The sequence below is a fragment of the Aspergillus sydowii genome (genome assembly GCF_001890705.1).
Source record: "Aspergillus sydowii CBS 593.65 unplaced genomic scaffold ASPSYscaffold_21, whole genome shotgun sequence".
Lineage (NCBI taxonomy): Eukaryota > Fungi > Ascomycota > Eurotiomycetes > Eurotiales > Aspergillaceae > Aspergillus > Aspergillus sydowii.
The window spans coordinates 158,519-186,457 of record NW_024467879.1 but is presented as its reverse complement, the minus strand read 5'-3'; the positions used below and the strand labels follow the sequence as shown (position 1 = coordinate 186,457).

Genomic DNA, 27,939 nt, shown 5'->3' with positions numbered 1-27,939 from the left:
CTCGGAGTTCATGAGCCTCCTACCGTTGTTAGTATCCTAAAAGACTTTCATGCAAACGACTCCTTTTGGGACGAAGACGAGCAAGAGAGAGAGAACGCCTCGTGATATTTTTGGAACTACCTCCATTGAGCAGCGTGCTGAGGTTGATCTCGTACTCTAATGCCCCCTGCAGGAGTGAAGAGCGGTATTGATTCCCTCGTATGTTCATATGTGCTTTGGGGGCCGATACTGCGAGTGCCAGATTGGGAGTGGTACGCCTTAAACCACTGTGGGCTAGGGCCCACTGGTGAGTCTTGATTGGCAATGAAACCCGACCCAGGGACATCTTAATCTTATCAGCCTTCCTGGACACATAGCTGAGGGCAATATCATGGTGCTAGTTGGGTTGTCGCTTGGGTTTGTATTATTACGATGATTTTGCAGTGAGACTAGTCCGACGCCGCCTGCTGTTGTGTATAAAGAGCGATTCACGGCCCATGGGCTGAAGATAAACCAAACCCAACTTTGTACTATCTTTCATTGACATCCTTTCCGCTCTTTCAACTCTTACATTCTTTTCTTTTTTTTCCGTTGGAACAGCCTACCGCCGACAGCATGCGCCTTGCTCTTTGGGCGCCAGCCCTAGGTGAGTTCTTCCTGTCGTTGTTGTAACAGCTGTCACTGACACTGCTCTATAACAGCTGCTGTCGCTGCTGGTGATCCCAGCATTTTCTGGAGCTCTACTAGCGCGGCTGCGACTGCGACCATCAGTGCTTCCACTGCAACACCCACTCAAGACCTCTCGCGTACGTATCTGGGATAATACTTGTTGTTAAGGCCATAAGAACTAACCGCATGACCGCAGCCACGCAAGGATCGTTGGAATTTCTCTGCGATGTTGGGGGACGGTCAATTGAAAACTGGAACAAATACAATATGGGCGGCTTTATAAATGCATAGTGGGTAGCCCTGCTGGGAGTTCTTGCCATAAATCAATATCGTATAGTGTGGCTAACGCAGTTGGTGGAATCCTACAGCTCCTCGATGTGGTGCAGTGACACGACAAAATGTCCCTATGGCAGTTGGACAGGGCCCTGGCCCATGATATTTTCAACTCTGATGGAAAACACGGGGTCCTGGACCTGCACGGTGTAAGTGTGAACCGACATCTAAACTTCCTAGCTGACAGCTTGCTACAGAGACGAGTGCGACGCCTCGGTGAAGCGGCGTGACGCAGATTGTACGGACAACAAAGAGGCCAAAGTGCAATTTGCTTTGTATGCTGTACAAAATTTCCGCGACTGGATGGAGTCCCTAATCGATGCCATCGATGACTCGTGGAGTCATTATAACGGGATTCAGACCTACCTCGTCAACACATTCACCACGCATGATATCGACAACAGTAATGATGTAGCTGATGGGCTCTCGATCAGCTCTGGAGTTATGGGAATTGTCGGTACTCTTGCAGGCCCCTTTGGGCCTGCTGGGAAAGCTGTGTCAGAGATGGCTAGTATCGGGAGTGACGTGCTGGCACTGGCGGGTGACATAGCAGGCCTTGACACACCTAACCCGGCTGAGGTGTAAGTATACCCCGAATTAGATGGCCTTCCGTGCTAATACTGTATATAAAGGCTTCAAGAGGAGTTAGACACGAATGGCAACATGAGTGTCGTGATGGACGCAGCCTTCGGGAGAGCCAAATCGTATTATATGGACTTGCTTGGCCACGTCATCGAAGACTACCCTACCGACAACAGTGGAGGAAGTGACGGCGATCGTTACACCTCCGATCCCAGGGGTGCTCCGGCTGTGTTATACAGCGGAATGTACGCAGTAAACGTCCACTACAGAGAAAAAGAGAGGGCTCTTAATCTTGCCAGAACACTTACGGACACTATGGCTATTAATTATCTCTGGGGCACCGAAAAGGTCTATATTGCAAAGCTAACCAAGCCAGTTGGAGGTACTAGTCCATGTGACGCTTACCACACTTTCGAGGACCTTTGGGGAGCGTGTGACGAAAATACCTCCACGCTTTACCTCTATGTCCCGTGGGGGGACGTGCTGAAGAATGACAAATGGACTCCGGTCCCGGGTATTGAGACACTCGCAGGGTGGGAATATGACGCGGACTCGGATGATTCGGATTTCAGTACCACCGTTCATGTTGACTTATTCAGAATGGGTAAAGCTGCTGAATACAACCAGCAGACGAATGGCTACGGCAGCCCTGGGTCTGTCAACAGCATGTTGACATCCATGCAGTCTAAGGACGCGGGCCTTGAAAATGTCATGACGGTCAGCCTTCCAGTTTGCTATCTCGACAACATCATCGACCACTACTACGAGATGGACTCAGAGAACACGCTTGAGGTATGGTTTCTTTCCATGGAATATTGTCTTGTAACCACATGCTGACTGTTCCTCTAAAGACAGCTGTCAAGGATGCACTCCACCGTGGCTGTGGGTCAATTTCTAGGAATGTCAGAGACTGGCCGTATGAATATATCTTGAGTGACAGTGAGCCAGCTCAATACTACAACCAAAATCCATACACAGATGACGCCAAGGATTCCATCATATTATATGACTCGGGCTATGTCAAAATCCCAAGGGTCGATGATGACTGGAAATTGGTCTGGGATTAGCTGCCACTCGAATGGGGTGCCTGGACACGCTCCAGGTATGCTGTCGAGTGAAAGCGGTGGAATACGTGGAAAGAGTATCCTAACATGGCCCTGAATAAGGGTTGGAACTCTGGCACGCGTGCTTTTTTTTTTTTCATCTACTCAGTGCAATGGACTTATTCCACATCATACACTATGTTTCTCGTATACAGTTCTTGATTCAAATTCGTGCAGATACATAATATAGGAAATTCCCCTTATGCTTCCATTAGAATACTTACCTCAGTCCAGTAAACTTCGATATATTCGCTCTTATACGATGTATAACTACAATGTTTTAGAACCCTTTTAAATTGACAGTTTCTGCTGGCGCAATAAAGTGTTCGACGGCACCACGAAGTTGGAGTAGCATTAATTCAGTAGCCACAGGCCCTGGTGCCACTGTATGAACTGTACATCCATGCTGTCAGATAGGGTCTGCTGATTTATCATATGATAGTCCTAATCCCTAAACTTAGAGCTATGAGACCGCATGGTCTAGTTCACAGTTCTTGATCTTAGGACTAGGATCCCACCACGCAGAGGCCTATCATAAACATTATGGGCGGTCGCAAGCACCTAGCTTGCTCTTCGACAAGTCGATAGGCATCATCGTCATTGAAAGAAGTGTAACTTATTCCCCGAAAAACGGAAGATGCCACTGAGTCTAGTGGCATTTTTGTTACTATTGCACCGAGGGGATGATACCGCAGAATGTCAAAGAGAGCTGTAGGCAACAAACTAAGTTCGTTATAAATAGATGCATGAGTTGCCAAAGATATCCACAATCCGCATATGAACCTAATATCAATGGGAGTGGATATGCCGCAGCCTATGCTCTTTCTATCGGGATACGGAAAAGTAGATGCGAATCATAATGAGTCTGACTTATTAAATGCCCTTTTCCTAACACTTTTGCATTCACACGGCGGCTGTCTAGACAATCTTTCGTTTGTGCGATAACCAGTTAATGGGTTAGGATCCAAGAAGATCCACCTTGCGAGGGTTAAACCCTTGCTTCAATCCGACGAACCCGGAATCCTGAACCGGGCTAGTGTGTTTCTGACATAGAAGGCGCTATAGGGGCAGGTAATAGTGTATCTTACCACATGGGCGAGTAATCTACCCTCTGTTTGTGGATCCAGTTCCAAGTTTAGGAGTCTTGAAGCCCGTCAAAGTATAACCAAGCTCTGCGATTTTCCCTTAGCTCCACTGTAAGTTAAGTTAACTGCTATAATTTACTAAGCTTGTTGATTGGTAAGTGATCTCCGGCCAAGGGCTTAAAGTGGTGGGATATAGATTCCGCTGGTCGATGACACGATCCAGCTCGATCATCTCTCCGGCGGCTCGACAGTTTGCCCGGCACCTCGGAAACATTTCAGGAAATAGAACTGAACGAATATAAATTTATTATCTGTTTCGTCAAAGAAGTATCTCTGCTATTGTATATCAGTCTTTAGTCAACGCTTGCCTCTACTGCATTACGCTTACTACGATACCTTCGAAGTTGGTCACAGGGTCCGTTCGTCGTTTCAGATACTTAATATGGACCCGGCTAGTATATCACTCCCCCATTGCTGGTGTTGCCGTTGATATATGGAATCGGTGCCGTTTTTCAATAGGCAGTCCATTCAAATCCCAGCCATGATCCATGGTGCCATAAAAACTCAATGTGCTGAAGTTGTCGGTGACGGTTCGCAGTGTTGGGGCAATATTCACGTCGCTGATCTGGGGCGTCTGTAGGAACTCCTTCTTGTGACGTTTCTGATGGGTGAAGCCATACCCTCAGGTGGAAAAGAGATGTTTCACAGCCTCCGGTGAGCATAATTGAGTGGATATATATTATTGCAAACGATATCGCCACCGCTGCACATGCAATTGGTGTCGTCAAGTCAACCGGCTTCACAACCGTAACTCTGGATGAGGCTACAGATAACGGGATGAACGGGCACAAGGTATTCGCCGAAACGGTATTTGCCTGTAAGTAAGTCAGCGTCCGTTATTCAGTTTCGTCTGCTAATATTCTGTTGTTCATTGCGAGGACCAGACCAGAGCTGGCCACAGGATTCGGCTGGAAACCTGAAGTTGATGTACCGCATCTCCGCTTCGCCACTGAAGCAGACATGAGGGCTATTCTGGATCTCCAAGACTCCTAATTCAATAAATGTCCTTTTACCAAAATTAGATAGCGTAGTGGGGGTGGCCAGTCACCTACGTAATTTCTAAAAGGGGAATTATACTATGATACTAGATTACAGTAAAATCTCCATCTGAATGCGTTCCCGGAGTTAGGGCACCACTATGGGACACATCGGCTGCAGACTGCGGAAGACGCCTTGTGCGAGATTGTGGAAGACAGTGCTGCGGCAAAGTGAGCGCTCTAAATATTAAACTGGCAGGGGCTGGAAGAGCACCATGTCAATATATTCAGTAGATTAAGTAATATAGTTCTTCTAGGTGAACCCGCGATTGAGGACATGCTGAAAGGGATCCCGCATAGGATCCTTACCCTGTACTATGCCCTCTGGGAACACTATAGGGATATCCAGCAAGATCATCGCCAAGGGCTCGCGCCTGCAAGACATGGCACAAGGTCGTGAGCGGGAACACGTGTGACACCATTTAGAATTAGTATAGAATCATGGCAGCTAAATTTAACATATAAAATCTGCAGGTAGGGACTAATTGCCCGAATCTTAAGCTTAAGCAAATATTGTGGTCAGAATTATCACAGTCCCTTTTCTGGCTGCGAAGCCAGGATTCAAAATCCGAGCGCACGTACGAGAGCAGAACACTGAAGCGGCTCCGGTCGTCCATTATTGTTGTTTTGAAGCGAGGCCATATTATATCAAGCGAGCTGGCCAGCGGGTCCTGGTCCCCGAGGCTATTACGGGCATCTGCGCGCTGAGCAAGTAGAGCTGTTCTGATATGGTGATTGATTGTCTGCAGGACCATGGGGAATTCTCTGTCAGATAGAGGGGTGTATGTTGTGCGGTAAATAACGAAGCCCCAGGCTGATGTTGGGAAAGATTTTAGGTCGCTTGCGAGTCTGCGGACAGGCCCGCAAATTGCCATTGTAAACAACAGCGGAAGCAAAATAGAGAGTAAAAAGGTGGATGTGGGAGGAGGCATTTCTTATATACGGCTCCGCCCCGCCAAGCAACACTAGCAATTATTAGCCAAGGTTGCAGTCCAACTTAGAATCTAACCTACCGTATATCATCTTGCTTTACCGTATGGTAGTGTCTGCATCCTTTAGCTTGCGAGCGGCTTCCACCACCTGCTTCGCCACGGTCCCTGACCGCGCGCCTCAGTTCCTTTCCATCGCACTAATCCATCCGGAAACCCAGTTATGCGTATGGATGCCCATAGTGGTGAGATGGTTTTTGACCTAGTAGCTCCAAACCCTCTGTGCGTGATCGACGCTGTCGCCTTGGGCCACCCATGCAAGATTCACCCAGTCCAATTCCCTGCCCACATTGGTAAAGCCATTGGCAGTTGGATTGTTTAGGTAGGCAATGACCGCGAGGGCACTGAACGATGCAGTGGCCGCAATGTGAATATCTCGATAATGGACAGGTAGAACGAATGGAAACCAAATATCCCAATTGGTTGTAATGATCACTAGAAACTAAACTTCTGAAGAACGATGGTAAAGAGTTGTAGGACGAGGAACTAGCTACAGTAAAGATAGGAGGGATAGAACGGGGTCATGTGACCCGTTGACCGCTCCTTCCTACAGCACCGCGCACCTTATTGATAGCGGTTCCGTAGTCATTATCCTCAATAAGGGCGTCTCCATTATCTCGTTCACCACGGGGTTTTCCATCACCCAAGGCTTATCACAGTCAGCAATCATGTTAGGGGAAAGTGGACGGCGAGGTGGACATACTGATTTCTTGTATGGTAAAAATTATAAGAAATTTATGTATAGGGAGGTTTAATCTATCTTATTAATATATTTAGAAGATATTTTATGAATTTTGGCTCATAAAAATAGCTTTAGAATTAATAGTAATATTAAGAAATATTAACAAATTAATATATTCTAGCAAGAAATGTATTGAAGTAAGAAATCAGGGAATAATGTTATAGAAACCCGTCCACCCCGATTTTTGCACATGACAGATGCGTTCCCGGAGTTAGGGCACGATAGCAGGTAGCGGCTGCAGACTGCAGAAGATAACTTATGCGAGATTATGGAAGACAGCGCTGCGGTCAAGTAAGCACTCTAAATATTAACTAGCAGTGGCTGGAAGAGCGTCACGTCAATGTGTTCGGCGAATTTGGCAATGTAGTTCTTATAGGCGATACCGCGATTGAGCCCTGCTTTACGCCCGCTGGGACCACAATGTAGATATCCAGCAATATCACAGCCAAGGGCCTCGCGCAGGGCCGTTTCTGGAGCTGTCGTACTGGATTGGAACCAGGGTCGGGAAGCGAGGCTCCAACGCTGGATCGTCTTTCACGTTCATACGTTGAGTGTATGTTTGTTATCCATGTTGCTGGCTTTTAATGAGTCCTGTACTCCTGGTCGCAACTTACGACGGACCAACAGGGCCAACACGCTTTCAGAACCGACCCAAACCAAACCAACGGGCCGTTCATGCACGTCACTCACATAACAGTGTATCACGGCCAGCGGCTCCAGACCACCGAGGAGCAAGATGCGCAAAACAGAAACAGGAGACGGCCTCCTAATACCTGTGTCTATAATGGAGATCGGCAATGACACGACGATGGCACGTACGCAGGCAAAACGCGCGCCAGTACATTCCAGTGCTATAGGCACCAGAAATGGTGGCCTGACAACGTCGCAGATGTTACGCCTGAGCAGCACCACACGTACGCAGCGCCGCTGCAGTCCTGGGGGCGTAAGTTGCACGCGCAGGGATATTTGGGAAGACAGGGGTACCAGGTTCTGTATAACTATAACGGCAATCGGGCGCCAGACCAGACGAGGTACTACAGGTATGGAAACGGCATTGGAAGGAATTTCCTTGTTAAACGGAGGGCTTTTAATGGGAGGGAACAGATGAGTGTCAATTATCAAGACGATCTGACGCTGTGAGTTGAGGCCGTCACTTAGTATTTGGCAATGATATAGGGCTGTGGGTGCATATACTAATTCCACTTATACTTTGGAATACAAATATAGGCTCAAGCTCACCAATCTTTAGGTAAATTCGAATATTTTGTACATAAAATGTTACATTTCAATTGTAGAGAAGAGATCAATATCTGAAACACCAAGTTGTGTCTCTCATAAGTACCAAACCTCGAAGGATTTGTCTTGTCGGTCTAGTACCTACCTAGTCAAGCGGAGAATTCGGTGGCTTGGTTAGCATTCCAGTATATATTACGCTGATTCCCCCATTAAATTTCCAACTTTGATTTACCCTTCTCCCTTACCTGCTAAGTCCCATAATGTCCATATCAAAAACCACCACAATGGACACCGAAAGCACGGAACCCACAAGTCGCCGTAATTCAAATGGCATTCACGATTCTGACCATGAACGGCTATTCCCGTTTAGACCCAAAGAGCACGAAAGACCGCCGAGTTATATCATGTGCCACAGACGCTACTTCTTCAAACAAGGATGCAAGCTGAACCGCGCAATCCGCAAGAACGACCTCGATGGCGTCCGCATCGCGCTCGCAAATGGTGTTTCACCTGATTACCCAATCGACATGTGTCCCAGCCCAATTACACTATGTATACGCTACGAGAGGCTAGAGTTCATGGACCTCCTCTTTGAGCACGGGGTGCAATCTCCGCAGCCCTGTGTTGAGTTGAACGGGTTCGACGACGAACTGCTGGTAGCAGCGGGGAAGGGTAACCTGGAGATCTTGAAGGCGCTTGTTGCGTACCGGGAAGAAGAAAGAGGATATTTTGGTTTCACACCGGGATATATTGATGAAGCGGAGCCTATTCATGCAGCTGCTAGAGGGAATAAGACTGTCCCTGGGTGTATGGGGTGGCTTTTAGACCGTGGAGCCAGGATTAATGAAGAAACGCCGCATTGGCGCACCCCGTTGCACTTCGCGGTTGATCAAAGGCAGCCGAGAGTGGATGTTGTGCGGTTTTTGTTAGATAGGGGCGCTGATGTTGATCATGTCACCGAGTACGGGCAGACTGCTATCTATCTTGCGGCGAGAAGAGCGGCTGGGCGGGTTGTGAGGGAGTTGTTGAAGAGAGCGCCGAGATTGGACGAGAAGACGAGGACAGAGGAGATGGTCTTGCATGCTGCTGCAGCGAATTGTTCGTTAAGGACTGTGAAAATGCTTGTTGAAGCTGGTGCGGATGTATATGCGAGGGACAATAGAGGATGGAGTGTACTGCAGTTTGCGAGGGAGGCAGGGCAGACTGAGACCGCGCAGTGGATTACAGAGAATATTCCTTGGGGACCGTGTTAGATCAATGAAGTCAAAAGAGACTACGAACTGTGATAACACGAGCTGGACAGCGTCCGGGCTTTTTTGATACTGGCTGGATGACATTCAACTCAGCTTATTATCTAGCACTATGTCACAGAGGATTGACTGAATGGGATAGTCCTGGCTCTAGTTCGTGCCTGTTAGCGTAAATGGTTGCTATATCATTCTCGTTCACTCGAGCTCATCATTTTAGCACACTGCGGATCTGACTTGTGATTGGGATTGTGGGGATAATCCTCACGACCCCCACGGATATCCTCGAGGGTACGTCTAAACGAGGTCGCATATTCGTCCTTCCAGGCCACAACGCGATAAGCCGTCTCTTGTCCCAGACAGATTGACCTCCATGTTCCCGTCAAATGGAGATTGAGTTGGTGGGACGACATCGCCCACTAGTTATTCCCATCAGATGGCACGGGCCACGGGTGTCGGTCCATTCTCATTGGATTTTGGTCACAAAACAAGCATTCATAATTCCCTGCATCTGGTTCCTGATTTGGGGTACAGGGTCAGGGCTGAAACAAATATTGTCTACAAACAGTTTTTCTACGCATAATGATGATGTTTATTCTTCATGACAAATCTTGTGCCCACAACGTTAGGAATGTTGCCTGGGACGATGTCGAGCAGCGTACTCTGACGAGAACGACAGGATCGACGATCGTGTGGAGGACATAGCACCAGTATTTGCCTCGGTGTCATGCTCTTTTAGTCCAAAAAGCTTTCAAGTGCGGGGAAACAAGGGCATCGATATATAGCAGGACATCATCCCCATATCGTCTCTCAATTTTCTTGGACCCAGAACAATTATCACAGACCATGTATTCCCAGCGTTTTGCCCCGGTTCGTGCGTTGGCAGCCATCCTAACGGTGTTGATGCTGGTTCTCCCTGGAACTCTAGCTCGACCAACCCGACGGGCTTCCGACCCTAACTCTGATCCCTTCTATCAGCCTCCGTCAGGGTTCGAGTCTACCCTCCCAGGAACAATCCTCCGCCAGCGCCAAGTGGTAGCCTCGTTCTTCGGTCTGATTCCAGACCCAATCGAGGCACATCAACTGCTCTACCGCACGACTGCAATTAACGGCTCCGCAATCGCAACAGTCACAACTGTTTTCAAGCCACTCATTCCCAAAAAGGATCGGTTTATTTCCCTCCACACCGCGTACGATAGCTCCTCTGTTAGCTGCAACCCAAGTTACCAGTACCAGCTTGGCGCGCCGCAGACGGACCTGATTTCCTCGGCGGAGTTCCTGGTTATCCAGCTTTATCTCTTGCAGGGGTATATCGTGGCTTCACCGGATTATGAAGGCCCAGATGCAGCATTTAGCCCGGGTCATCTTGAGGGTATGGGAGTATTGGATGGGATGCGCGCTGTCCAGAACTTTGCCGATAAGCTCGGCATGTCCACCGACAAGCCTGCGATTGTGGGGACGGGATACTCTGGTGGAGCAATTGCAACAGGGTGGGCGGCTAGTTTGCATCCAAGCTACGCGCCCGAGTTGAATATCAAGGGTTGGGTTGCTGGGGGCACGCCGGCTAATCTCACTGGAACCCTTCTCTTCATAGATGACACCATAAGCAGCGGATTCATTCCAGCGGCTATAGATGGGTTGTCGAAGCCGAGTGCGTACGGCGCGGAGCTAATGCCCATTATCAATTCAATCATCACAGAAAAGGGTCAAGCGATACTGGACTATGCGAATGAACACTGCGCAATAGCGGACCTGATTAACTTCTCTGGAGAGTCAATCTTCTCGACCGATATTCAATCTCTCGGCCACGGTCTGCTCACCCAGCCAACAATTCAGTCCATTCTGCAAAAGAATATTATGGGACTGAACAAAAACGAGACTCCCGCAGCCCCTGTTTTCGTGTATCACGCTTCCCAGGATGAAATCGTCCCGTATAGCGATGCGAGCACGATGGTAGATTCATGGTGTAGTAACGGAGCCGATGTCAAGTTCACGACCTATGCAAATGGCGGACATGTGACCACAGAAATCGTGGCTCTACCTGATGCTGTGACGTTTGTTGAGAACGCCTTTTCGGGGACTGTTGCTAAGGGATGCTCTTCGAACTCGGAGCTGACCTCTCTCCTCAACCCTATAGCACTGGGTGTCGAGCTAGAGCCCATCCTTACTCAGTTGGCTTCTGTGCTAACAATGGCTGGCACCAAAGATTCTAATATCAAGGAGAACATTACTGTGCTGTCGAAGACGGTTTCGTGAGGACATGTACACAAGCCTGAGGTACAGATATGCAGCATGTAAATTTTATAATAACAGGACCTTACTACTACTGCTTTACTATACCAGGAGGCATCGGGCAAGATACAGATATATAGCTTCAAGAATTTATGGTCTCGTAAGATATTTAACCAGGAAGTGAAAAATAAGGCATGACAGTAATAGAGCTCTTTAATACTTAATAATTATAGCTCTCGTATTACAGTACTAAGGAGTTTATTCTATATTACTTTGTCAACAAGACATATCTGCTAATATATTCTCTATACTCTATGTTTTCTCTGCACCTACTTGCTATTAAACAGATGCCCACTGCCAGCCTTTTCCCCGTGGATATTTGGATTCCAATCTGATCGCAGTTACTCGATCAGTCTTGCGCAGGGTCTCCGCTTATTGCCGCAGGACGGTTTAGTTTATGGTAGCCAGATCACTATCAATGGAACACAGCCGATCCCTTACTCCAGGTTACTTTGTGCTATGGTGAGTGGGGAGATCGGAGCTTGGCTTGGAGGAGATACGCGGATTGTATGAATATGAGTGGCTGGCTTACGCCAAGTAGAAACGCAGCGAGGAGGCCAAGAAATAAGATGAGGGGGGTCAATTTGGAGAATGCTGGAACTCCAATGCAACGGTAGGTGGGCTGGAGTACAAAATGGAGAAAAGATCTGCTGTGGTTTTTTGCGCTCTCTCTTCTCCCACATCCCTGCCTGTCTTGCATGAAGAGGGTCCGCAGAAATGGTTCCAATTCACGTCAAGGTGGGAGCAATTGCCTCCACGGGTCTCTTTCTCGGCCTTGCCTCTATGGCAAGCGCTGTTACGTATGGATACAACCATGTTCCTGTCACGAAGGACTCCGAAACCGTTGCTGGTGCTTTCGCGAACGTCGATGATATTCAGCTCTTGTCTCCGGCTTTCCTGACACCCGATGACCGACTGCCTGGATTCACCAATGGCACTCAGGGGCCGTCTTCTCAAGACGATTTGGGTGGGTCTAGCATTGAGAATGTGCGCTGGGTCATTGAAACTGACTGAGAAACGATTAGAGGAATTCCTTGAGCAACTAGCCGAACGCAACAACTACATGACCTATGGCACCGCCAACTTCACCTCGCAAGAGCACCGCTCGTTCCCTTACATCCGCCTCTCCGCCAGTCACAGCAGCTCCGGCCACCGCGGCGACTCGGCAGGTAAGGTGCGCGTGTGGATCCAGGGTGCTGTGCATGGCAATGAGCCGGCCGGCGACGAGACCACACAAGCCCTCCTGGGCAAATTCGACGACGACCCCGAGTGGACTGCCTCAATTCTCGACAAACTGGAGCTCGTCATTCTACCGCGGTATAATCCCGACGGTGTTTTCTACTTCCAGCGCACTCTCGCGACCAACCTCGACCCTAACCGCGACCATATCAAGCTTGCTAGCCAGCAGACGCGTGATATCAAGCAGCTCATGAACACCTTCAACCCGCATGTTATCGTTGACATGCACGAGTACTCTGCCAGCAGGCCTTATGGCGGGGGTAAGTACGTCCACGGTTCGGACGGTCTGTTCTCGGCAGCGAAAAACCTCAATATCAACAAGGAGATCCGCAAGCTCTCCGAGAAGCTCTTCGCCAGGAACATTGCCGACGATATGAAAGCCGCTGGTCTCCGCGCCGAGCCGTACGTGACCGGCACTTCTGTATCTAATTCCTCAATCGTCGCCGACTTCGCCGAGGCCGGCACGGACGGCAAGATTGGTCGCAATGCGATGGGCCTGACCCAGGCTATCGTCTTCCTTCTGGAGATGCGCGGCATTGGGATTGCCGATCAAGAGTTCCAGCGTCGCACTGCTGCCGGTCTCACCATGCTGGGTAGTATCGTTCAGACTGCTGCCGATAATGCCCAGAAGGTCTTCACGACCGTAGAGGACGGCATTGAGCGATTCATCGAATCGGCCGACGATATCGTCGTCACGGACTACAGTGAAACGAAGATTCGTCCCTTCACGATGGTCGACAGGGAGAATGGTAGTGTCGTCCATCCGTCCGTCCGCTTCGCATCCACGACCCCCTCCTTCGCTAATCTCACTCGCTCCCGTCCGGAGGCCTATCTGATCCCCGTGGCCTGGGTCGAACTCGCCGAGCGCCTTCGAATCGCTGGTTGTGAGGTCGAAACGCTGGATAAGCCATTTGAGGGGCCCGTCGAAGCGCTGACTATCACGTCCGCCGAAATCGATGCCGCCTACTACGAAGGCGTGATTCGCGTGACGGCGACGACGGAGAGCAGTGAGCGCGAGCTTCGTCTGCCAAAGGGTAGCTTCCGCGTAAGCACGAGACAAAGGAATGCCGCGCTGGCGATGGTGGCGCTGGAGCCGGAGAATATTGACTCATACGTTTCATTCAATATTGTGCCGGTGGAGGAGGGAGATGAGTACCCCATCTTTAGGATCATGTCTTAGAAATAGATATTTATACCCACTCAAGGGAACATATCTTGCAACCCTTGGCGGCGCCGGCTTTTATTCACCGTTATCTTGAAGGTATGCTGATCTTCCGTGGTGTACCTTATATATTATAGATCCGGAAGAATATTCAGGAAATTCACAAAACCTATGTAGCCAAGATGCTCGGTAGAACGTTACCATGCGATAATGATTAACTGTGAACAGGTTCTTCTACTTGTTTTACTGCTACTATACTATGATTGTTGGCATACTAGCCATTTCTAATATTCATAGCCGTGCTGCGCAAGGCATTATTATTTATACGGTAAATTTATTTTCTTTTTTCCTTGCAGGATGTCCCTCTGCCTGACATTTAGCTTAACCTGCCATATATCAATCCATTTTCAGGTTAATGGGCCATTCTTACCACAAGCAGTTGGCGTCGCCGTACAATCAACCTGACGTTTGCTTCTATAAGTGCCCAACATAGCGCGAGTTCTCGCACTCCTGCCCAGCACTGCACCACAGCCCCAAACAGCGGCGGCAAATAAGACCCAACGCATGTCCTGTAGCTGCCGAGTCCTTCCTTGACGGATGGCGGCTGCTATTACCGATAAATCGCAAGGAGATCATATCCAAGTCAGCAGGCACACGGCCCCACCAGCATGTAAGCCACCTCTGCGCCGTGATATGGAGCCTTTATAACCGGCAATCGCGCTCCAGAGCGACAATCGCCATCCACCGGCGATTTTCCTACCGTAAGTTCAACCCTATGGAAGATGTCTCCAGCTGTGCCCGGGACGCCCCATCAGATACCCCGGTATTAGACAATATGAATATTCACACTGTACGCATTCCTCGGTCTGCCGAGGCCCAGGTCCATCATACCCAATTCATTACATGCATGATCAGCGGCGGAACACTGGCACTGCAATCGGCGTGCAAATTCCTGCTCCAGAAAATGGACCACCTGGCGATTGCAAGGGGCCGAATTCGGATGGCTATCGGGTGTCTTAAGGCCATTGGTGAGATGTGGCCGAAGGCCGCCAGGAATGTGTGCGAGATCCAGATCATTGCACGCCGTGTGCTGGACCTTGTGACCAGGACGGTGAGCAGCGAAGTACCAAGTCTGTCGGATGGTGAAGAACGTGGCGGTTCTGCCCCGGATGTCGACGCCCTCGTCAATGACACTGAGATCTCCCCTTCGTTTGAATCAATCGACAGTCTCGGAACAGCGACCTGGATCTGGACATTTCGTGGGGATTTCACAATGGAATCGGATTTTGAGTCTGCCAGCTCAACTAAGAAAGGTATATTTTTCTTCTCTAGTCCTCAAAGATGTTTTTTGGATACTTGCTTAAACTACTAGACGTCTATGAAACTCCGTCTTCACTTCGATGTTCTTGATAGATATCCCAGCAGCACTGAGAATCCAGAAAGAGCCTTCAAAGCCAGCGCTCACACGCGGGGCAATGAGTTGCCTCGGCGCCATGGACATCCCTGCACCTGCGGCACTCAAGTTTTCGAATATGCCTCCCTGAAGGAAGAAATGATCATCGACAGCCTAGGACATCTGCGACAGTGCTGCAGGGAAGTAGGACACAGCAGCATGTCAGGGCAGATGCAGTGGTTAGCCAGACTTGTCGGTGCGGCGGAATCTGTTGACATTGCGCAATCAGTGAGGTTTCCACAGTCAGCAGCCCGGCTAGTAGATTGGTGGCCCTGGCAATATAGATGAGATAGGTTATATTGGCGCGGTGCGGCCTCTGACTTTGTCGGCTGTCGCAGTTATAGCTATTTCCCTCCCTGACGGATTACTGCTCGAGATATGAAGGGACTCATTTGAATAATTGGGAATTGAATTATGAGGTCTCATCTGATCAAAACAGTTGTGGATAGGTGGATGGTATATACACTGCGAGAAGATGTCAAGCAGATGGAAGTGATACAGATTAGGGCAACTCCCAATGGCACGTGCAAGGAGATGAGGAGCAGCAAAATGCACGAAAACCGGCAAGTCGCCTGATCAGGGTGGAATTACGGAAATTTGGAAGTGCGATAGGTTAACAATATGCTCACACTATGAGGGTTATCTCACGGTCTTTCGTTCTTCTCATCGGGCGTCCAGCCTGTTTCTGTCGTGCCTTGTGCGCTTCAGCCCACTGCTCCAGGAACGTCTCCTGTAGCCGACAATCACGGCATTCATCCGTGTAGACGCCTCTGTCTCCCGCCGCAAGACTGAACCTCCCACAAGAATAGCAGACGACATGTTGTTCTCCCAAGATGACGACGTGACAGCCTCGAGTATAGCGCGACGTTCCAGGAAGAAGAGGATTTGGGTTTGGGCTTGTGCCGCATTCCACGCAAAATCGTTTCCCTGCTTCCGCGCCCGCTTTCGCTTTCTTCCTCTTGACCATGTTGTCTGCGAACTTTGCCCTTGGGCGTAGCCGCATGCAGTCTCGGCATGTGTATAGGTCTTTGGTCAGGCCGAAATCCGAGACTTCGACTTGCAAGAGCTGCTGGATGCAAAGTGGGGGGATGAGTTCGCGGAAGGATTGGCTTACTGCGCGCAGGTGGAGATGATCAGGGGGGTCGAGGTAGTCGATAATGACCTCGTGAGTTTCTCGCGGAAGGCTGAAAATGGTGCATTTAGCCATTTCCACAAGCTCCAGTCGGGCGTTCTCAAAGGGAACAGACTTGGACACAGGACCTGCTGCGGACACTGGAGAACTCGAGGCAGAACAGGAAGTCAGCAGAAAGTGCGGGGACGCACGATCACGTAAGAACAGCGTCTGTTGCTATTCGACTAATCGAAACAGGGTTATGGGAGAAGAATGCTCTAAAAAGCTAGGAAGCTCCTCCATGACCTAGACTGCTGAAAAGTATCTTATCTAAAGAACAACAATATCTACTACATCTAGCCAAACATGTCTATTGAATAAGAATACTGGAACTCTCGGGTACATACAAAATAGCCCTTCTATATACGCAATTCAATATATATTCTGTACAGTGCCCAGAAATTATACCTGAAAATATACTACAGAAGCTAGAAAGATTTTACCACCATCGCTCAAGGTTTGGCCTTTTGTGAATGTGCTTCTCAATACCCGAAAGCACGCGACCAAGCAACCTTTCAAAACTTAAAAATAGCCAAAATCTCGCCAATACCCGAGAAACTGAAACCTAATAAGAGAATCCACGTTGGTCGGCCTCGGAACAGTGCAGATCGAATCATGACAGCAACTTAGGGTCCACTGTCAACAAGCTGGAGCAGGTTCCACGTAATGCCAAGTCTCTAGATTGTCGTTGCCTTGTGGAATATAAATATAAGGGCATCGGGCAGCATGCCTTGATCTTCAGGTCAACATTTCACACCGTGTATCTCGACAAAATGAACTGCCCATCGCGAACTGACCACACCCTGCTGCACGATGACTGGAATCAGAACCCACCCACTCTTGCCCCTGACTTGACGACCCGCCAAGATCTGAATGGTATCTCAAATGCACGCGAGAAAAAGGACAAAGAGAGCGAAAAAGCATCATGGCAAGAATATCATTGGAATAATCCGCAGAAGGAACCGATTCCCAGAAAGGTCCCCAATGGGGGGTGCGAGGCGTCTTTAGGTATGAACAGCCACTTATCTATCAGTCAATACTTACACAATTGAACAGGACGCCTCGCTCCCCAAAACATCAAAACCGATATTTCATTTTGGCAAAAAATGAAAGACTTGGCTCTATGGCTGCTCTCGGTGCTCTGTGTTTCAGCACTGATCTCCTATGACAGTTTGAGAAAATATTTGTCTCAGACGCCGCCACCTGTCACCCTGGTTGATCAGGACTATCCCGAGCCAGTTAAACGATCAAGCTGTGCATCTGGTGGTGTCCGCAGTGATTCCTATGACCTAAGTCTGCATGTCGCTGCCTTGTTCATTATCCTGGGAACATCAGCAATTGCATGTGCATTCCCTTTGCTCGCAACTAGGTTCACACGCCTGCGTATCCCCGGCTCATTTCTCTTTTTTGTCCGACACTTCGGAACTGGTGTGCTGATTGCCACGGCATTTGTTCATCTTCTTCCGACCGCTTTCGAGTCACTGAACAATCCGTGTCTGTCCAGCTTTTGGACAAGTGACTACCCAGCTATGCCGGGCGCTATCGCATTGGCTGGTGTGTTCTTCATCACCGTGATCGAAATGGTATTCAGTCCAGGCCAAAGTATCTGTCATGGTGGGAACAATCCGTCCCTCCAGCGACACTCCTCGCCGCGTATTGATGAAGAACGCGCGGGGACGCAGATTGACCGGCCTGACTTGTCTGCCGATGGTGGAGCACAAAGCTCGCAATTGCCTGGATCAGACCTCCGGCCTCATCTTCGGGATATGGGGTCCTTGGTTGGAAGGTCTTCTAGTATCAGCAGGACCATTAACAATATGAGTGATGGCAATGAAAACATGGTCCGAGTTGCATCTGCGCCTGAGATGCAAACCCACCAGGAGAAGGGAAACGGGACAAACCAACCAGATCTGGGGGACCACGACTCTCATTTCGAGCTACCTCCAGATCAAAAGCAAAAGAAAGAAAAGATGCAGGTTTATCTGCTTGAAATGGGTATTCTGTTTCACAGTGTTTTTATCGGCATGTCGCTCAGTGTATCCATTGGAAAGGAGTTTGTGGTCCTGTTGATTGCTATTGTTTTCCATCGTAAGTTTACACTGTTTCTCTCCCGTTGCCTGCTATAGACATTTTGACCGAATCGTCCCCAGAAACATTTGAAGGACTTGCTCTCGGTTCCCGCATTGCCGCACTGCCCTGGTCAGAAAGGCAACTTCAGCCCTGGTTCATGTCATTGGCATATGGCTGCACGTACGTGCACGATCTCTACTCTCGTGGATTTGACATACTGATCTATATACAGTACTCCGATCGGCCAAGCTATTGGACTCGCAACTCATACCCTCTACAGTCCCGATTCAGAAGTAGGTCTGCTAGTGGTTGGTATCATGAATGCCATTTCCGCCGGGCTTTTGGTATTCGCGTCCCTCGTAGAGTTGATGTCCGAGGACTTCCTCAGCGACGAGAGCTGGCGCATCCTTCGTGGAAGAAAGAGAGTGTGTGCCTGCCTTCTCGTGTTCTTTGGAGCCTTCTGCATGTCCATTGTCGGGGCGTGGGCTTAATCTCACTAGAACTCTTACAGTAGAAGGATGCTTCCCTGAATACGTGGAGTAGTAGGTAGAACCCAGCCATTGCTCCTCCACACAGAGGGCACGGGTACCAGCAACTGTGTGTCGCTTATGAGAGCGGAAATTAGAACTATAAAAAGCTTGCCCACGAAAGGCGCTGTATCAAATAATCTAGCCGCACAGTGTCAGTTTTTTGGGCCGCTGATTTGAGATCCTTTCGTGAACTAGATCAGGGAGTAATTACAACCCGCGGCCGAATTGGTAACCAGCGCTGTTTAGCATTTTCCCCTTCTACAAACATCTGCCACAGGAACAAGCAAGATCCTCCAAATTATATTGGTTAATTCTACTCAGTTGTCAGGGAGTCTGCTCTGTCCAATGGCGGTCGAATTCTTGGGTTTGATAACCGAGAAATTTATTTGACAAAGGTGCCCTGTAGACATAGCCACGCTTGTTTACCTTGATCTACTGGCGGCAAGCAGAACTCTCATAACTTAACAACCCTGTCATTGGAGGATTCAAACCACTGGCTGTCTCCAACCTATATGAAACGAAGCTCTATACCGGAAGTGGTGACGATAAGGAGCTACCGACTGAACTGGCGCAAACATCAACCTGCACCGAGCCATTCGGCGAGCTGGTACTTTCGCCGAGAGCCTATCCAAATGATGTCATTCCATAGTAAATAGAGCTCGAATTTACGATTCTCCCAACGGGTTGTTCGTTAAGCCAGGTCTTCCATCCATGTTACCGAGTAGGCAATTACGAAACAGTAGATTGTCAAAAGAACCCAGAGATCCAAATCCCTGCATCATGCACACGTCTGCGCCCCGAGTCTTAACCTGCAGGAGCTAAATCTGATTGCGTGATTGGCTATAACAACTAATTAATTGCGATTCTTGCGCCGGGCCATCCGTTCTCCGGTCCAGGCCCCCGGTTTCTTATCCTGGCGGTTATTTGATGTTATCAATCAATAAAGCTTCATACGCGTTTATAGTAAGGCGTCAAGGGGATTGACTGATTCTTTTGCTGGCCCTTTGCTCTTCAAGAAAGAGTACAGATGTTGGCGGATGTGTCAAGTTTGTGAGGTTGGTTGACTTTGTTTCTGCTTGCAGCAGAACTTTGTGCGTATGATGAACTGTTAAGAGGAGGATTTGGGACTGTATTTATATTCTGTTTGAGGCCTTGGATCGGCGATGATGGTGTCGAGGGTGAGTTCATGAGGGGGGAGGGGAGTTTCTTGGGCTTCGTACGGATAATGGATGCTCCTCCATGTCTATGCTCAGCTACTTCGAAGGAATGCTGACGTGTATTATGCAGTGAATATATTATTGTTAACAGTCTCCCTATAGCAGGGCTGTTTGTCCTGGTCCCATAGAACCATTATATAACCGGCTGGCCCGGGTTGACGATTCTTTAGACTACATATAACATATTCTACAAGGTGAATGTTTAGGTATAGCCCTCCCAGCTCCAAACCCATTAAAGAAATAAAACCCCCATAGTGCTTGACTGCTCGAGCTAAGAGAAGAAACCTAAGGTATCGTACAGGAAGAAATAGACCAAGGTAAAATATTACAATAAATAAAGCTTAATAACGCTGTATCCGCAGTAGGAATAGCTTTAGATTTCTTTATTCCTTGTTTACTAGCAGGGATAAGGTGCTGTAATCTCTATTATGGATATACTCAGTACCCTTATTTTTAGCACGCTTCTAGGCCTTGCCCTCGCATCCACCGTGAATAACCCTAAAGTGCATGGCTAATAACAAGTTGTAGGCAGCCTTAGAGAGGTAGTAAAACCTCTGTCAAATTTACTAGTAATATCCACAGCTTCGCCAAAATACATAGTTGTCGACTTTGATGATGCCATTAAAGACAAAACGAACTCAAAACTCCAGTTCCAGGCAATCGTCCGAGCCGACGGTATCGCTGGCGATCTCCTCGTAGTCTTTCTCCAGAGCAGCTAGGTTCTCGCGAGCCTCGGAAAACTCGCCCTCCTCCATACCCTCACCCACGTACCAATGAACGAAAGCACGCTTGGAGTACATGAGGTCGAATTTGTGGCCAAGGCGATTCCACGCCTCGGAGATGGCAGTCGAGTTGGAAAGCATAGTGACCGAACGGTCGACAGAAGCAAGCTCGCCGTCGGGTATACATATGGGTTTCTGGTTATTAATACCGAGTTTAAAGCCGGTTGGGCACCACTCAACCAGGTTAAAAGAGGCCTTGGCCTTGATATGGGCAACAGTCTGGGCGCAGTCATGAGGCACCACGTCACCCTGGTACAAAAGAGCCACAGCCATATACTTGCCATTGCGAGGATCGCAGACGACCATCTGATTTTGAGGTTCGAAACCTGCCCGACAGTTAGAATGATGGAGCAGTTGGGAGAAAATACAAGAAGATATATACACTGCAAAGTGAGATCCTTGACATTGAAGCTCTCGTGAGCACTGCAGCTGCTGGAGATGACCGGAGCATAGGAGACAAGGGGGTAGTGAATACGTGGGAACGGCACGAGATTAGTCTGGAATTCGTTCAAGTCAACGTTAAGGGCGCCATTGAAACGCAAGCTAGTGGTAAGAGAGCTAACAACTCGGGCGATGAGACGGTTGAGGTTATCATAACCAGGGCGGGGGATGTCAAGCTTGCGCTTACAGATATCGTAGACAGCCTCATTATCAATGAGGAAAGTGCAGTCAGAGTTCTCAATAGTACTTTGTGTGGACAGAACAGCATTATAGGGTTCCACCACGGCAGTGGATACACGAGGAGACGGGTAGACCGCGAACTCCAGCTTCGACTTCTTGCCATACTCTGCAAAAAGATGCTCAAGCAAAAGTGCGCCGAAACCAGAGCCGGTACCTCCGCCAAAGGAGTGGAATATCAAGAAACCCTGAAGAGAAGAGCAGTTATCTTTGAGAAAATTAGCCTACAAACCAGGACTCAAAGGAGGGTCCCTTTTACACACCGGCGACACGACGGATGCGGTCAACAACGCTTTCAATGAGCATCTTGCCGACAGTATAATGACCACGGGCATCTATAACGCATTAGCTTAACTTATCACGCGGCTCTCAAATATCCAGGGGCCAGACAGTTATTGGCGGCATCCTCCTTCCCGCTTATCAGCTGATCGGGATGGAACAGATGACGGTAGGCACCAGTGCGTATCTCATCGATAGGCTATGTCACCATAAACTTATCAGCCCACATGCCATTTCGGGTTTGTATCCGCCCGTTTACATACCGAAGGATCAAGGTCGACAAAGATGGAGCGAGGGACGTATTTGCCATTGCCGGTTTCGGTGAAAACTGTCTCGTAAGAGCCGTTCTGGTGGGTTGCGGTGTCTATATCGGGATTTATATGGCCATCGGCCTTGAGGCCATGTTCGAGTAGATAACTATATAATAATCGACTGGTTAACCATTGCCCAAAGGATCACGAAGCAGTAAAGGCTTACAGTTCCCAGGCCGCGTTACCCAACTGTGTACCAGCTTGGCCGAGGTGAAGATGACAGATCTAATCATGCAACACGTCAATGTCCATAATGTCCATCATTTGAAGGTATGGCTTGGTCTTCAATACTATTGAGCGTCACACCACGAGACCGGGCTCAGGCATGGGCCACGGTATGAATGAGGGTAGAACCACCAATATGGCCAACATTGAACGGAATTAGGACAGCACGTACTTCGCCGCGCATGGTGAATAGACCAAAGATCGCAAGATATGTTACACACAGGTAGACAGATGTGGCACGGGAGGAAGTGGAAGTTGACCTTGGGAAAGCCGAGTCCACGGCAGGGAAAAGCGGGCAGAATTACGGTACCGTTGATGATCACCTGACGCCCGGTCCCACCTGGCGCCCCAATTTTTTTTTGTTTTTGTCAGAGAAAGTGGACGCTATCAGCCAATGATTCTGCCTTGCTAATGTCTAATTATATTATAGTAGAACTATAGGATAATCTGAACTAGTTATCAGGTAATATAATACTATCATCGCCATCGAGCCTTACCGGAGCCACGTTCCGAGGCGCTTCAAAACAGTACCGTCCATTGGTATACTTGCCGGGATTAATAGTGAGCGAGACGGTTGCAGCCGAAGGAGGCAGTGTCGGTGGCGATTGTCTTATCTGAATCTTGATCAGATACCCAAATATCAAATAAGAGGTATTTATAGTCTTATTTATTCTCTATCTATCTCTGCTACAGCAGGGGTTTGTATGATTATATTATTCTATATACTGGGGCTGTCCGCTTTTATTTACTGTAATATTAGACTTGCCACTAAATCTAGGATTCTGTCGTAACTGCGTGTATCGAGCCTCTAAAGGGTAAGTAATTAAAACTATAAGTCTATAGTACTAATATAATAACTCTGAAGGGCTTATAGAGACGTGATACACGGTTAGGAGAAGGTAGATGTATATTCTATAGAATTAATCACTAGTTCCCCTGGCGGAGAATCAGCGGCGCATAACACATAATAAGCCGGTTCTACTAGCATTAGCATCGAGTTATTCTTCCAAGAAGTATTGCCAATCCAATGCTCACCAAATTGTTGAGATTGTGGGGAAGGTCCCTCAGGGCCACAGAGAGTGAAGAGGGCGTCCCCAGTTCCTCACATGCTTGCCTTCTTTCTCCCCGCACACAGCTGTGTTTAAGGGGTTCGGCACTCTGAGGTAGTGTTACACTACATATAATACTTAAGAAAGTGTATAATGTTGGATTCTAGATGCAAGGGAGTGTAACAGTACCATTTCCTCATACATAACTGTTGTATTCACATTCTAAACTACATTTGTATTCTAAGATTAACATAACAGAACTGGTGCAAGAATATACAGAGTTGCAACTACGGATTTCTTCTCTTCTTTTTGTGTTTGCTCCCCGAATTATGGAAAGTGTACTACAAAGCCAAAGATGATCGCTTGTCGCATAGAATGTGGAAATCACAAATCAGGTATGCAAAGGAAGTATGTATGCAAGCGAGTATGTATGCAACGGGGTTTATGAGATAGTTACATAGCTATACCTGCAGTCAGGCGGGATTTTACTGAGCAGACGACTATAAGATTCGTCAAAACCCCGACCTGTTAGACATCCAGATTTTCTACCTGTCTACAGTTAAGTCTAACCGTATCTATAGTCAATACAATATACCCATGTGTCTTGGAATATCTAGCAAGCGCCTCTCGTAATCAAGATTTACACGCTACCTTCGTAATTTTGGTTACACTGTTTTTTCTCCTTGTTTTGGTTACCAATATTTTTAGGCGCAAGAGTGTACTATCGTATACTACGCAAAATGCAGACCAGAGAGTGTACAAGGGATAGCCATCTTTTGAATGTTCTTGTGGATTTAGAATGATCGTGATGATCGAGTGCCGGAATTTATGCGACGATGATCAGCCAGCCACTTCAAATATTGCTCACCCAGCTGCATACATTCCAGCCCTTACAGCAGTGTGGACTTACAGATCTTCAATCATAAATAGGCTGATCAACGAGGGTCGCAGAGCTGTAAGGGGCTGTCTCGCACAGCTTGTGCTATTATATGGGGGCATGCGTCCTGGTAGACCATATCTGCCTCCTGCCTCGTAGCTCGAGACTTGACATGCCATCCCTTCTAAGTTCGATAATGTAGGGTATGAAGCGCGGGGTGTTCTAACTCCAAAGAGTCTATAGGTGGACATGATCTGGAGACGGTACTTGATCCAACTATGCATCTGTTGTGGTGTTTTTAATGTTGTGCAACACGAAAAGCCTGTACAGTCGTGCATATTTTCATCTCTATCTTTCCTCGCCTATATTTTACATAGTATCCATTTTGGGACATGAGATAGTTGTAGCTAAAACAGGAAGAAAGAAGAAAAAAACATTAGAAACCAGTATACAAGTGTATATAGTTAGAGTAGATATTATCCTTTTTACTGGTCGAACTCCCATTGCATCAATTCGCACCTAACGCCCTAATAACTAGTATTTCAGCCTTCGTATCTAATAACATCCTCAAAAAAATGGGGCGTAGACTCAGCGAGATTGATAAAGTAGCGAATGGTCGAATCTTTCCCACGTATACTGCCCAGTATCCACTAATTTCTGCCCGGGTCTCCTTGTTAGCCGGATCGAGGCGAAGTGTTTCTTTTTCTGTTCTTAACTACATCAAGCCGAGACGTGCACTATGCCGCCTCTATCCTCTGTATAATAACTGCAGTTGCCGCACCGCCGCCGTTACAGACCGCTGCAACGCCGTATTCGCCCGCTTGTAGCTGATGAGCCAAGGTGGTGAGAATTCTCGACCCAGAACTCCCGAGTGCATGACCCAGAGATATCGCACCCCCAAGGGGATTAATATTTGCAGTCTCAATGCCGAGTATCTGAAGGCGTATTAGCAGAAGTCATATCCGATGTCCGAAGAGTTCACCGAACCTGTGCATTGGCTTTGATAACTGCTGCGAAGGCTTCATTCAGTTCCCACACTGCGACATCTTCCTTCCGGATTCCTGCCCGGGCTAAAGCACGCTGTATAGCCTTTGCTGGAGCAATAGGAAAATCAACAGGATCCACCGCGGCATCAGCTGAAGCAACAATTCGGGAGAGAACTCGACTCCCCTTCCCATACTGCTGGGCGATCGCCCGGTTTCCCAAAACCAGCGCGCTCGCACCATCGTTAAGAGAAGACGAGTTGGCGGCCGTAACAGTCCCGTCACTATCCTTAGTAAACGCAGGCTTTAGTGCTGCTACCTTGTCCCTCTGAAGCCTGTCGTATCCCTCATCATGGTCAATCGTGCGACTTGTCTTGCCAGTCACGACAACTGGAACCACTTCGTCCTTGAACTTCCCCTCGGCCCACGCTTGCTGAGCGCGCAGAAAGCTCTGGACAGCATATTCATCCTGCGCTTCTCGCGAGATACCGAGTTTCTTCGCCGTAAGCTCTGCGCATGAGCCCATGTGAATCTGATTATACACATCCCAAAGCCCATCCGTTACCAGGCCATCCTGTAATCTGAGATCCCCAGTCCCGCGACGACCGCTGGAATCTCTAGGTAGATAGTACGGAGCACGCGACATATTCTCCATACCCCCAGCTACCTGAGCATCTGCCAGGCTCAACTGAATGTCATGAGCAGCAAGCACGATCGCTTTCAATCCCGATGCGCAGACCTTGTTCACCGTGACAGCGTCAACCGTCACAGGGAGACCAGCAGCAATCGCAGCCTGTCGGGCAGGTGACTGGCCCAGGCCGGCCTGCAGGACATTTCCCATGTAGACATTTGTAATTCTACTTGGGGGGACATTTGACTTCCGGAGCGCTTCTTTGATGGCGTATGCTCCAAGCTGTGGGGCAGGGATATTGGCGAAAGAGCTGCCGAATCGCGCAGTTGGAGTCCGTGCCGCACTGATAATATACACTGGCTCGATGGCCGGTTGCTTGCTTGTAGACGGGTTGATGCTTGTAGACGGGTTGAGATGCTTCTGGACTTCGGCGAGACGCTCGGTCGCCTTGGTGCAGGATGTCATACTGAACGCTTTGGGTGGATGGGGCTTCGCCTCTGCCGGGATTGTTCTACTGGTAGTTAACTAGCGTGAGCAGTGCCTCAAGGTGATGAAAAAGACTTACTTTGGACAAGGAAGCGCCCGCCCAAGCCCGCGTAGCCAGATCGCCCGAGTCCAAAGCCGAGCCGAGGCAATACTCCGTAATAACACGCTGATCATCGCCGAGCGGGCTGACCGGCGCCATCGGCGGGGAGTTACTAGGCTATAGACCAACTTCTACCTGTACTGTAAATTTAATTCCCTAAACTACCTAATAATACTTTTGTCGTCCTCCTGGTTACCCGATGGCAGGACAAGAATACTGAAGTATAGACCGGAGTGTGTCTGAGATAGACTCGCACTCTTGAGTATTAGCCCCACTGGAACCAGCCAATGCTTCCGGCTTGTCAGGAATAATAGCAGATATTCTTGGTGCAATCGGAAAGGTCAATTGTTCAATATCCAGCCTCGGAGACTCTTCGCGATATACGCCCTCTGTCAAACGCGGGGGGATGGAGAGGAGGTTCGCCCACTGATCGTTCGACATCCAGCTCGAGGTCATGTTTTCACCCAGCTCCGCAATGGCCGGAGACAGCTCGCTGAGCTCATCGCTCAGCCTGGGGTCACACTTAGTCTGCGCTTGTCCGCCGACGACCTATTCAGTTGTTGTTGCAGCAGGGCTGGATGTGGCGTCCAAAAGCTGAAGGACTTTGCAGACTATACCAGAGACAAACTGAGCGAATTGAACCCGACAAGCATATTGTCGCATTGCTTCGGCGCAATATGAAAGCTCACGCATGCGTCTGCCTTTCTGGCCCGAGGGTGAGGGCGAGGACAGTCGGACATCGGGCGATATCAGCAACTGGGGCACTGCCGTATATGCCCATCTATAATTGATCAGACATCGTTTCTGTGAAGTTGGGCAGAATCAAGTCAGGTCGGAGAGCGTGGCTGGTTGTGCTGGACACACTTTTCGCATGCCACGCATGAGGTCTCGTGGGAAAAGCATTAGACTAAGACTAGAGCATGAGCTATACTAGATACTATAGAAAATACTACTAGGAATTATATTAATTTATTAATTTAATTTATAGCTTCTTAAATAGTTCTTACTGTCTTCTTATAAGATAAAATAACTTGAGCTATATTAGTTCACAGGTGGCTAATTCAATTATATACAGGTCTAGCGATATCTGCGATTTCACAGGGTTTAGAGACAGCTTTTTAATTCTTCTATATTATATAGCTAAGCTAGTAGAACTGATATATCTTTTATCTAATAAGAAAATAAGAATATAACAGGGAGATTTATAAATGGTTAGCTGCAACCAGCCTTGATAATGCTTACTTGTATCTTGGGCAGAATACCCTGATCTACTCTGTTCAAATCTACTGAGACAAGACTAAGATATGGATTAAGGATTGACCTGTCGACGAGGCAGAATCTG

General features: G+C 48.4%; 10 protein-coding genes across 10 annotated transcripts; 6 read left to right on the top strand and 4 right to left on the bottom strand.

The window, feature by feature from the left end:
* The first annotated feature begins 451 nt into the window (after positions 1 to 451).
* ASPSYDRAFT_137912 (uncharacterized protein) lies at positions 452 to 2,866 on the top strand. Its single transcript, XM_040840811.1, has 7 exons — positions 452 to 625; positions 681 to 785; positions 845 to 938; positions 1,017 to 1,130; positions 1,179 to 1,562; positions 1,614 to 2,355; positions 2,415 to 2,866. The coding sequence occupies exons 1-7, from the start codon at positions 595 to 597 to the stop codon at positions 2,628 to 2,630; spliced, it is 1,686 nt and encodes a 561-aa protein (XP_040696221.1). The 5' UTR covers positions 452 to 594; the 3' UTR covers positions 2,631 to 2,866.
* A 1,983-nt stretch (positions 2,867 to 4,849) lies between these two features.
* On the bottom strand, positions 4,850 to 5,913 carry ASPSYDRAFT_707830 (uncharacterized protein). The gene is made up of 2 exons (XM_040850535.1): positions 5,862 to 5,913; positions 4,850 to 5,813 (listed from the first exon to the last, which is right to left on the bottom strand). Exon 2 carries the CDS (start codon positions 5,778 to 5,780, stop codon positions 5,277 to 5,279), a length of 504 nt encoding a protein of 167 aa, XP_040696220.1. The 5' UTR covers positions 5,781 to 5,813; positions 5,862 to 5,913; the 3' UTR covers positions 4,850 to 5,276.
* Positions 5,914 to 8,077: 2,164 nt separating this feature from the next.
* ASPSYDRAFT_52043 (ankyrin repeat domain-containing protein) lies at positions 8,078 to 9,225 on the top strand. Its single transcript, XM_040848417.1, has one exon. The coding sequence runs from the start codon at positions 8,100 to 8,102 to the stop codon at positions 9,066 to 9,068; it is 969 nt and encodes a 322-aa protein (XP_040696219.1). The 5' UTR covers positions 8,078 to 8,099; the 3' UTR covers positions 9,069 to 9,225.
* A 677-nt stretch (positions 9,226 to 9,902) lies between these two features.
* Positions 9,903 to 11,467, top strand: ASPSYDRAFT_52042 (uncharacterized protein). Its single transcript, XM_040848416.1, has one exon. It carries the CDS (start codon positions 9,909 to 9,911, stop codon positions 11,316 to 11,318), a length of 1,410 nt encoding a protein of 469 aa, XP_040696218.1. The 5' UTR covers positions 9,903 to 9,908; the 3' UTR covers positions 11,319 to 11,467.
* A 604-nt stretch (positions 11,468 to 12,071) lies between these two features.
* Positions 12,072 to 13,773, top strand: ASPSYDRAFT_164803 (M14 family metallopeptidase; the record flags this gene model as incomplete). The annotated part of the gene is made up of 2 exons (XM_040843286.1): positions 12,072 to 12,321; positions 12,380 to 13,773. 2 exons carry the CDS (start codon positions 12,072 to 12,074, stop codon positions 13,771 to 13,773), a joined length of 1,644 nt encoding a protein of 547 aa, XP_040696217.1.
* Positions 13,774 to 14,590: 817 nt separating this feature from the next.
* On the top strand, positions 14,591 to 15,127 carry ASPSYDRAFT_95726 (uncharacterized protein; the record flags this gene model as incomplete). Its single annotated transcript, XM_040853156.1, has 1 exon — positions 14,591 to 15,127. The coding sequence occupies one exon, from the start codon at positions 14,591 to 14,593 to the stop codon at positions 15,125 to 15,127; it is 537 nt and encodes a 178-aa protein (XP_040696216.1).
* Positions 15,128 to 15,664: 537 nt separating this feature from the next.
* ASPSYDRAFT_707790 (F-box protein) lies at positions 15,665 to 16,833 on the bottom strand. Its single transcript, XM_040850534.1, has one exon. It carries the CDS (start codon positions 16,413 to 16,415, stop codon positions 15,834 to 15,836), a length of 582 nt encoding a protein of 193 aa, XP_040696215.1. The 5' UTR covers positions 16,416 to 16,833; the 3' UTR covers positions 15,665 to 15,833.
* Positions 16,834 to 17,152: 319 nt separating this feature from the next.
* On the top strand, positions 17,153 to 18,940 carry ASPSYDRAFT_95724 (uncharacterized protein; the record flags this gene model as incomplete). Its single annotated transcript, XM_040853155.1, has 4 exons — positions 17,153 to 17,387; positions 17,436 to 18,467; positions 18,530 to 18,629; positions 18,682 to 18,940. The coding sequence occupies 4 exons, from the start codon at positions 17,153 to 17,155 to the stop codon at positions 18,938 to 18,940; spliced, it is 1,626 nt and encodes a 541-aa protein (XP_040696214.1).
* A 1,604-nt stretch (positions 18,941 to 20,544) lies between these two features.
* ASPSYDRAFT_83143 (tubulin alpha chain) lies at positions 20,545 to 22,714 on the bottom strand. The gene is made up of 7 exons (XM_040851201.1): positions 22,644 to 22,714; positions 22,413 to 22,471; positions 22,199 to 22,352; positions 22,047 to 22,134; positions 21,920 to 21,991; positions 21,361 to 21,864; positions 20,545 to 21,304 (listed from the first exon to the last, which is right to left on the bottom strand). Exons 1-7 carry the CDS (start codon positions 22,653 to 22,655, stop codon positions 20,835 to 20,837), a joined length of 1,359 nt encoding a protein of 452 aa, XP_040696213.1. The 5' UTR covers positions 22,656 to 22,714; the 3' UTR covers positions 20,545 to 20,834.
* A 2,420-nt stretch (positions 22,715 to 25,134) lies between these two features.
* On the bottom strand, positions 25,135 to 26,476 carry ASPSYDRAFT_164874 (thiolase family protein; the record flags this gene model as incomplete). The annotated part of the gene is made up of 2 exons (XM_040843293.1): positions 25,135 to 25,332; positions 25,385 to 26,476. The coding sequence occupies 2 exons, from the start codon at positions 26,474 to 26,476 to the stop codon at positions 25,135 to 25,137; spliced, it is 1,290 nt and encodes a 429-aa protein (XP_040696212.1).
* Between the last annotated feature and the right edge of the window lie 1,463 nt (positions 26,477 to 27,939).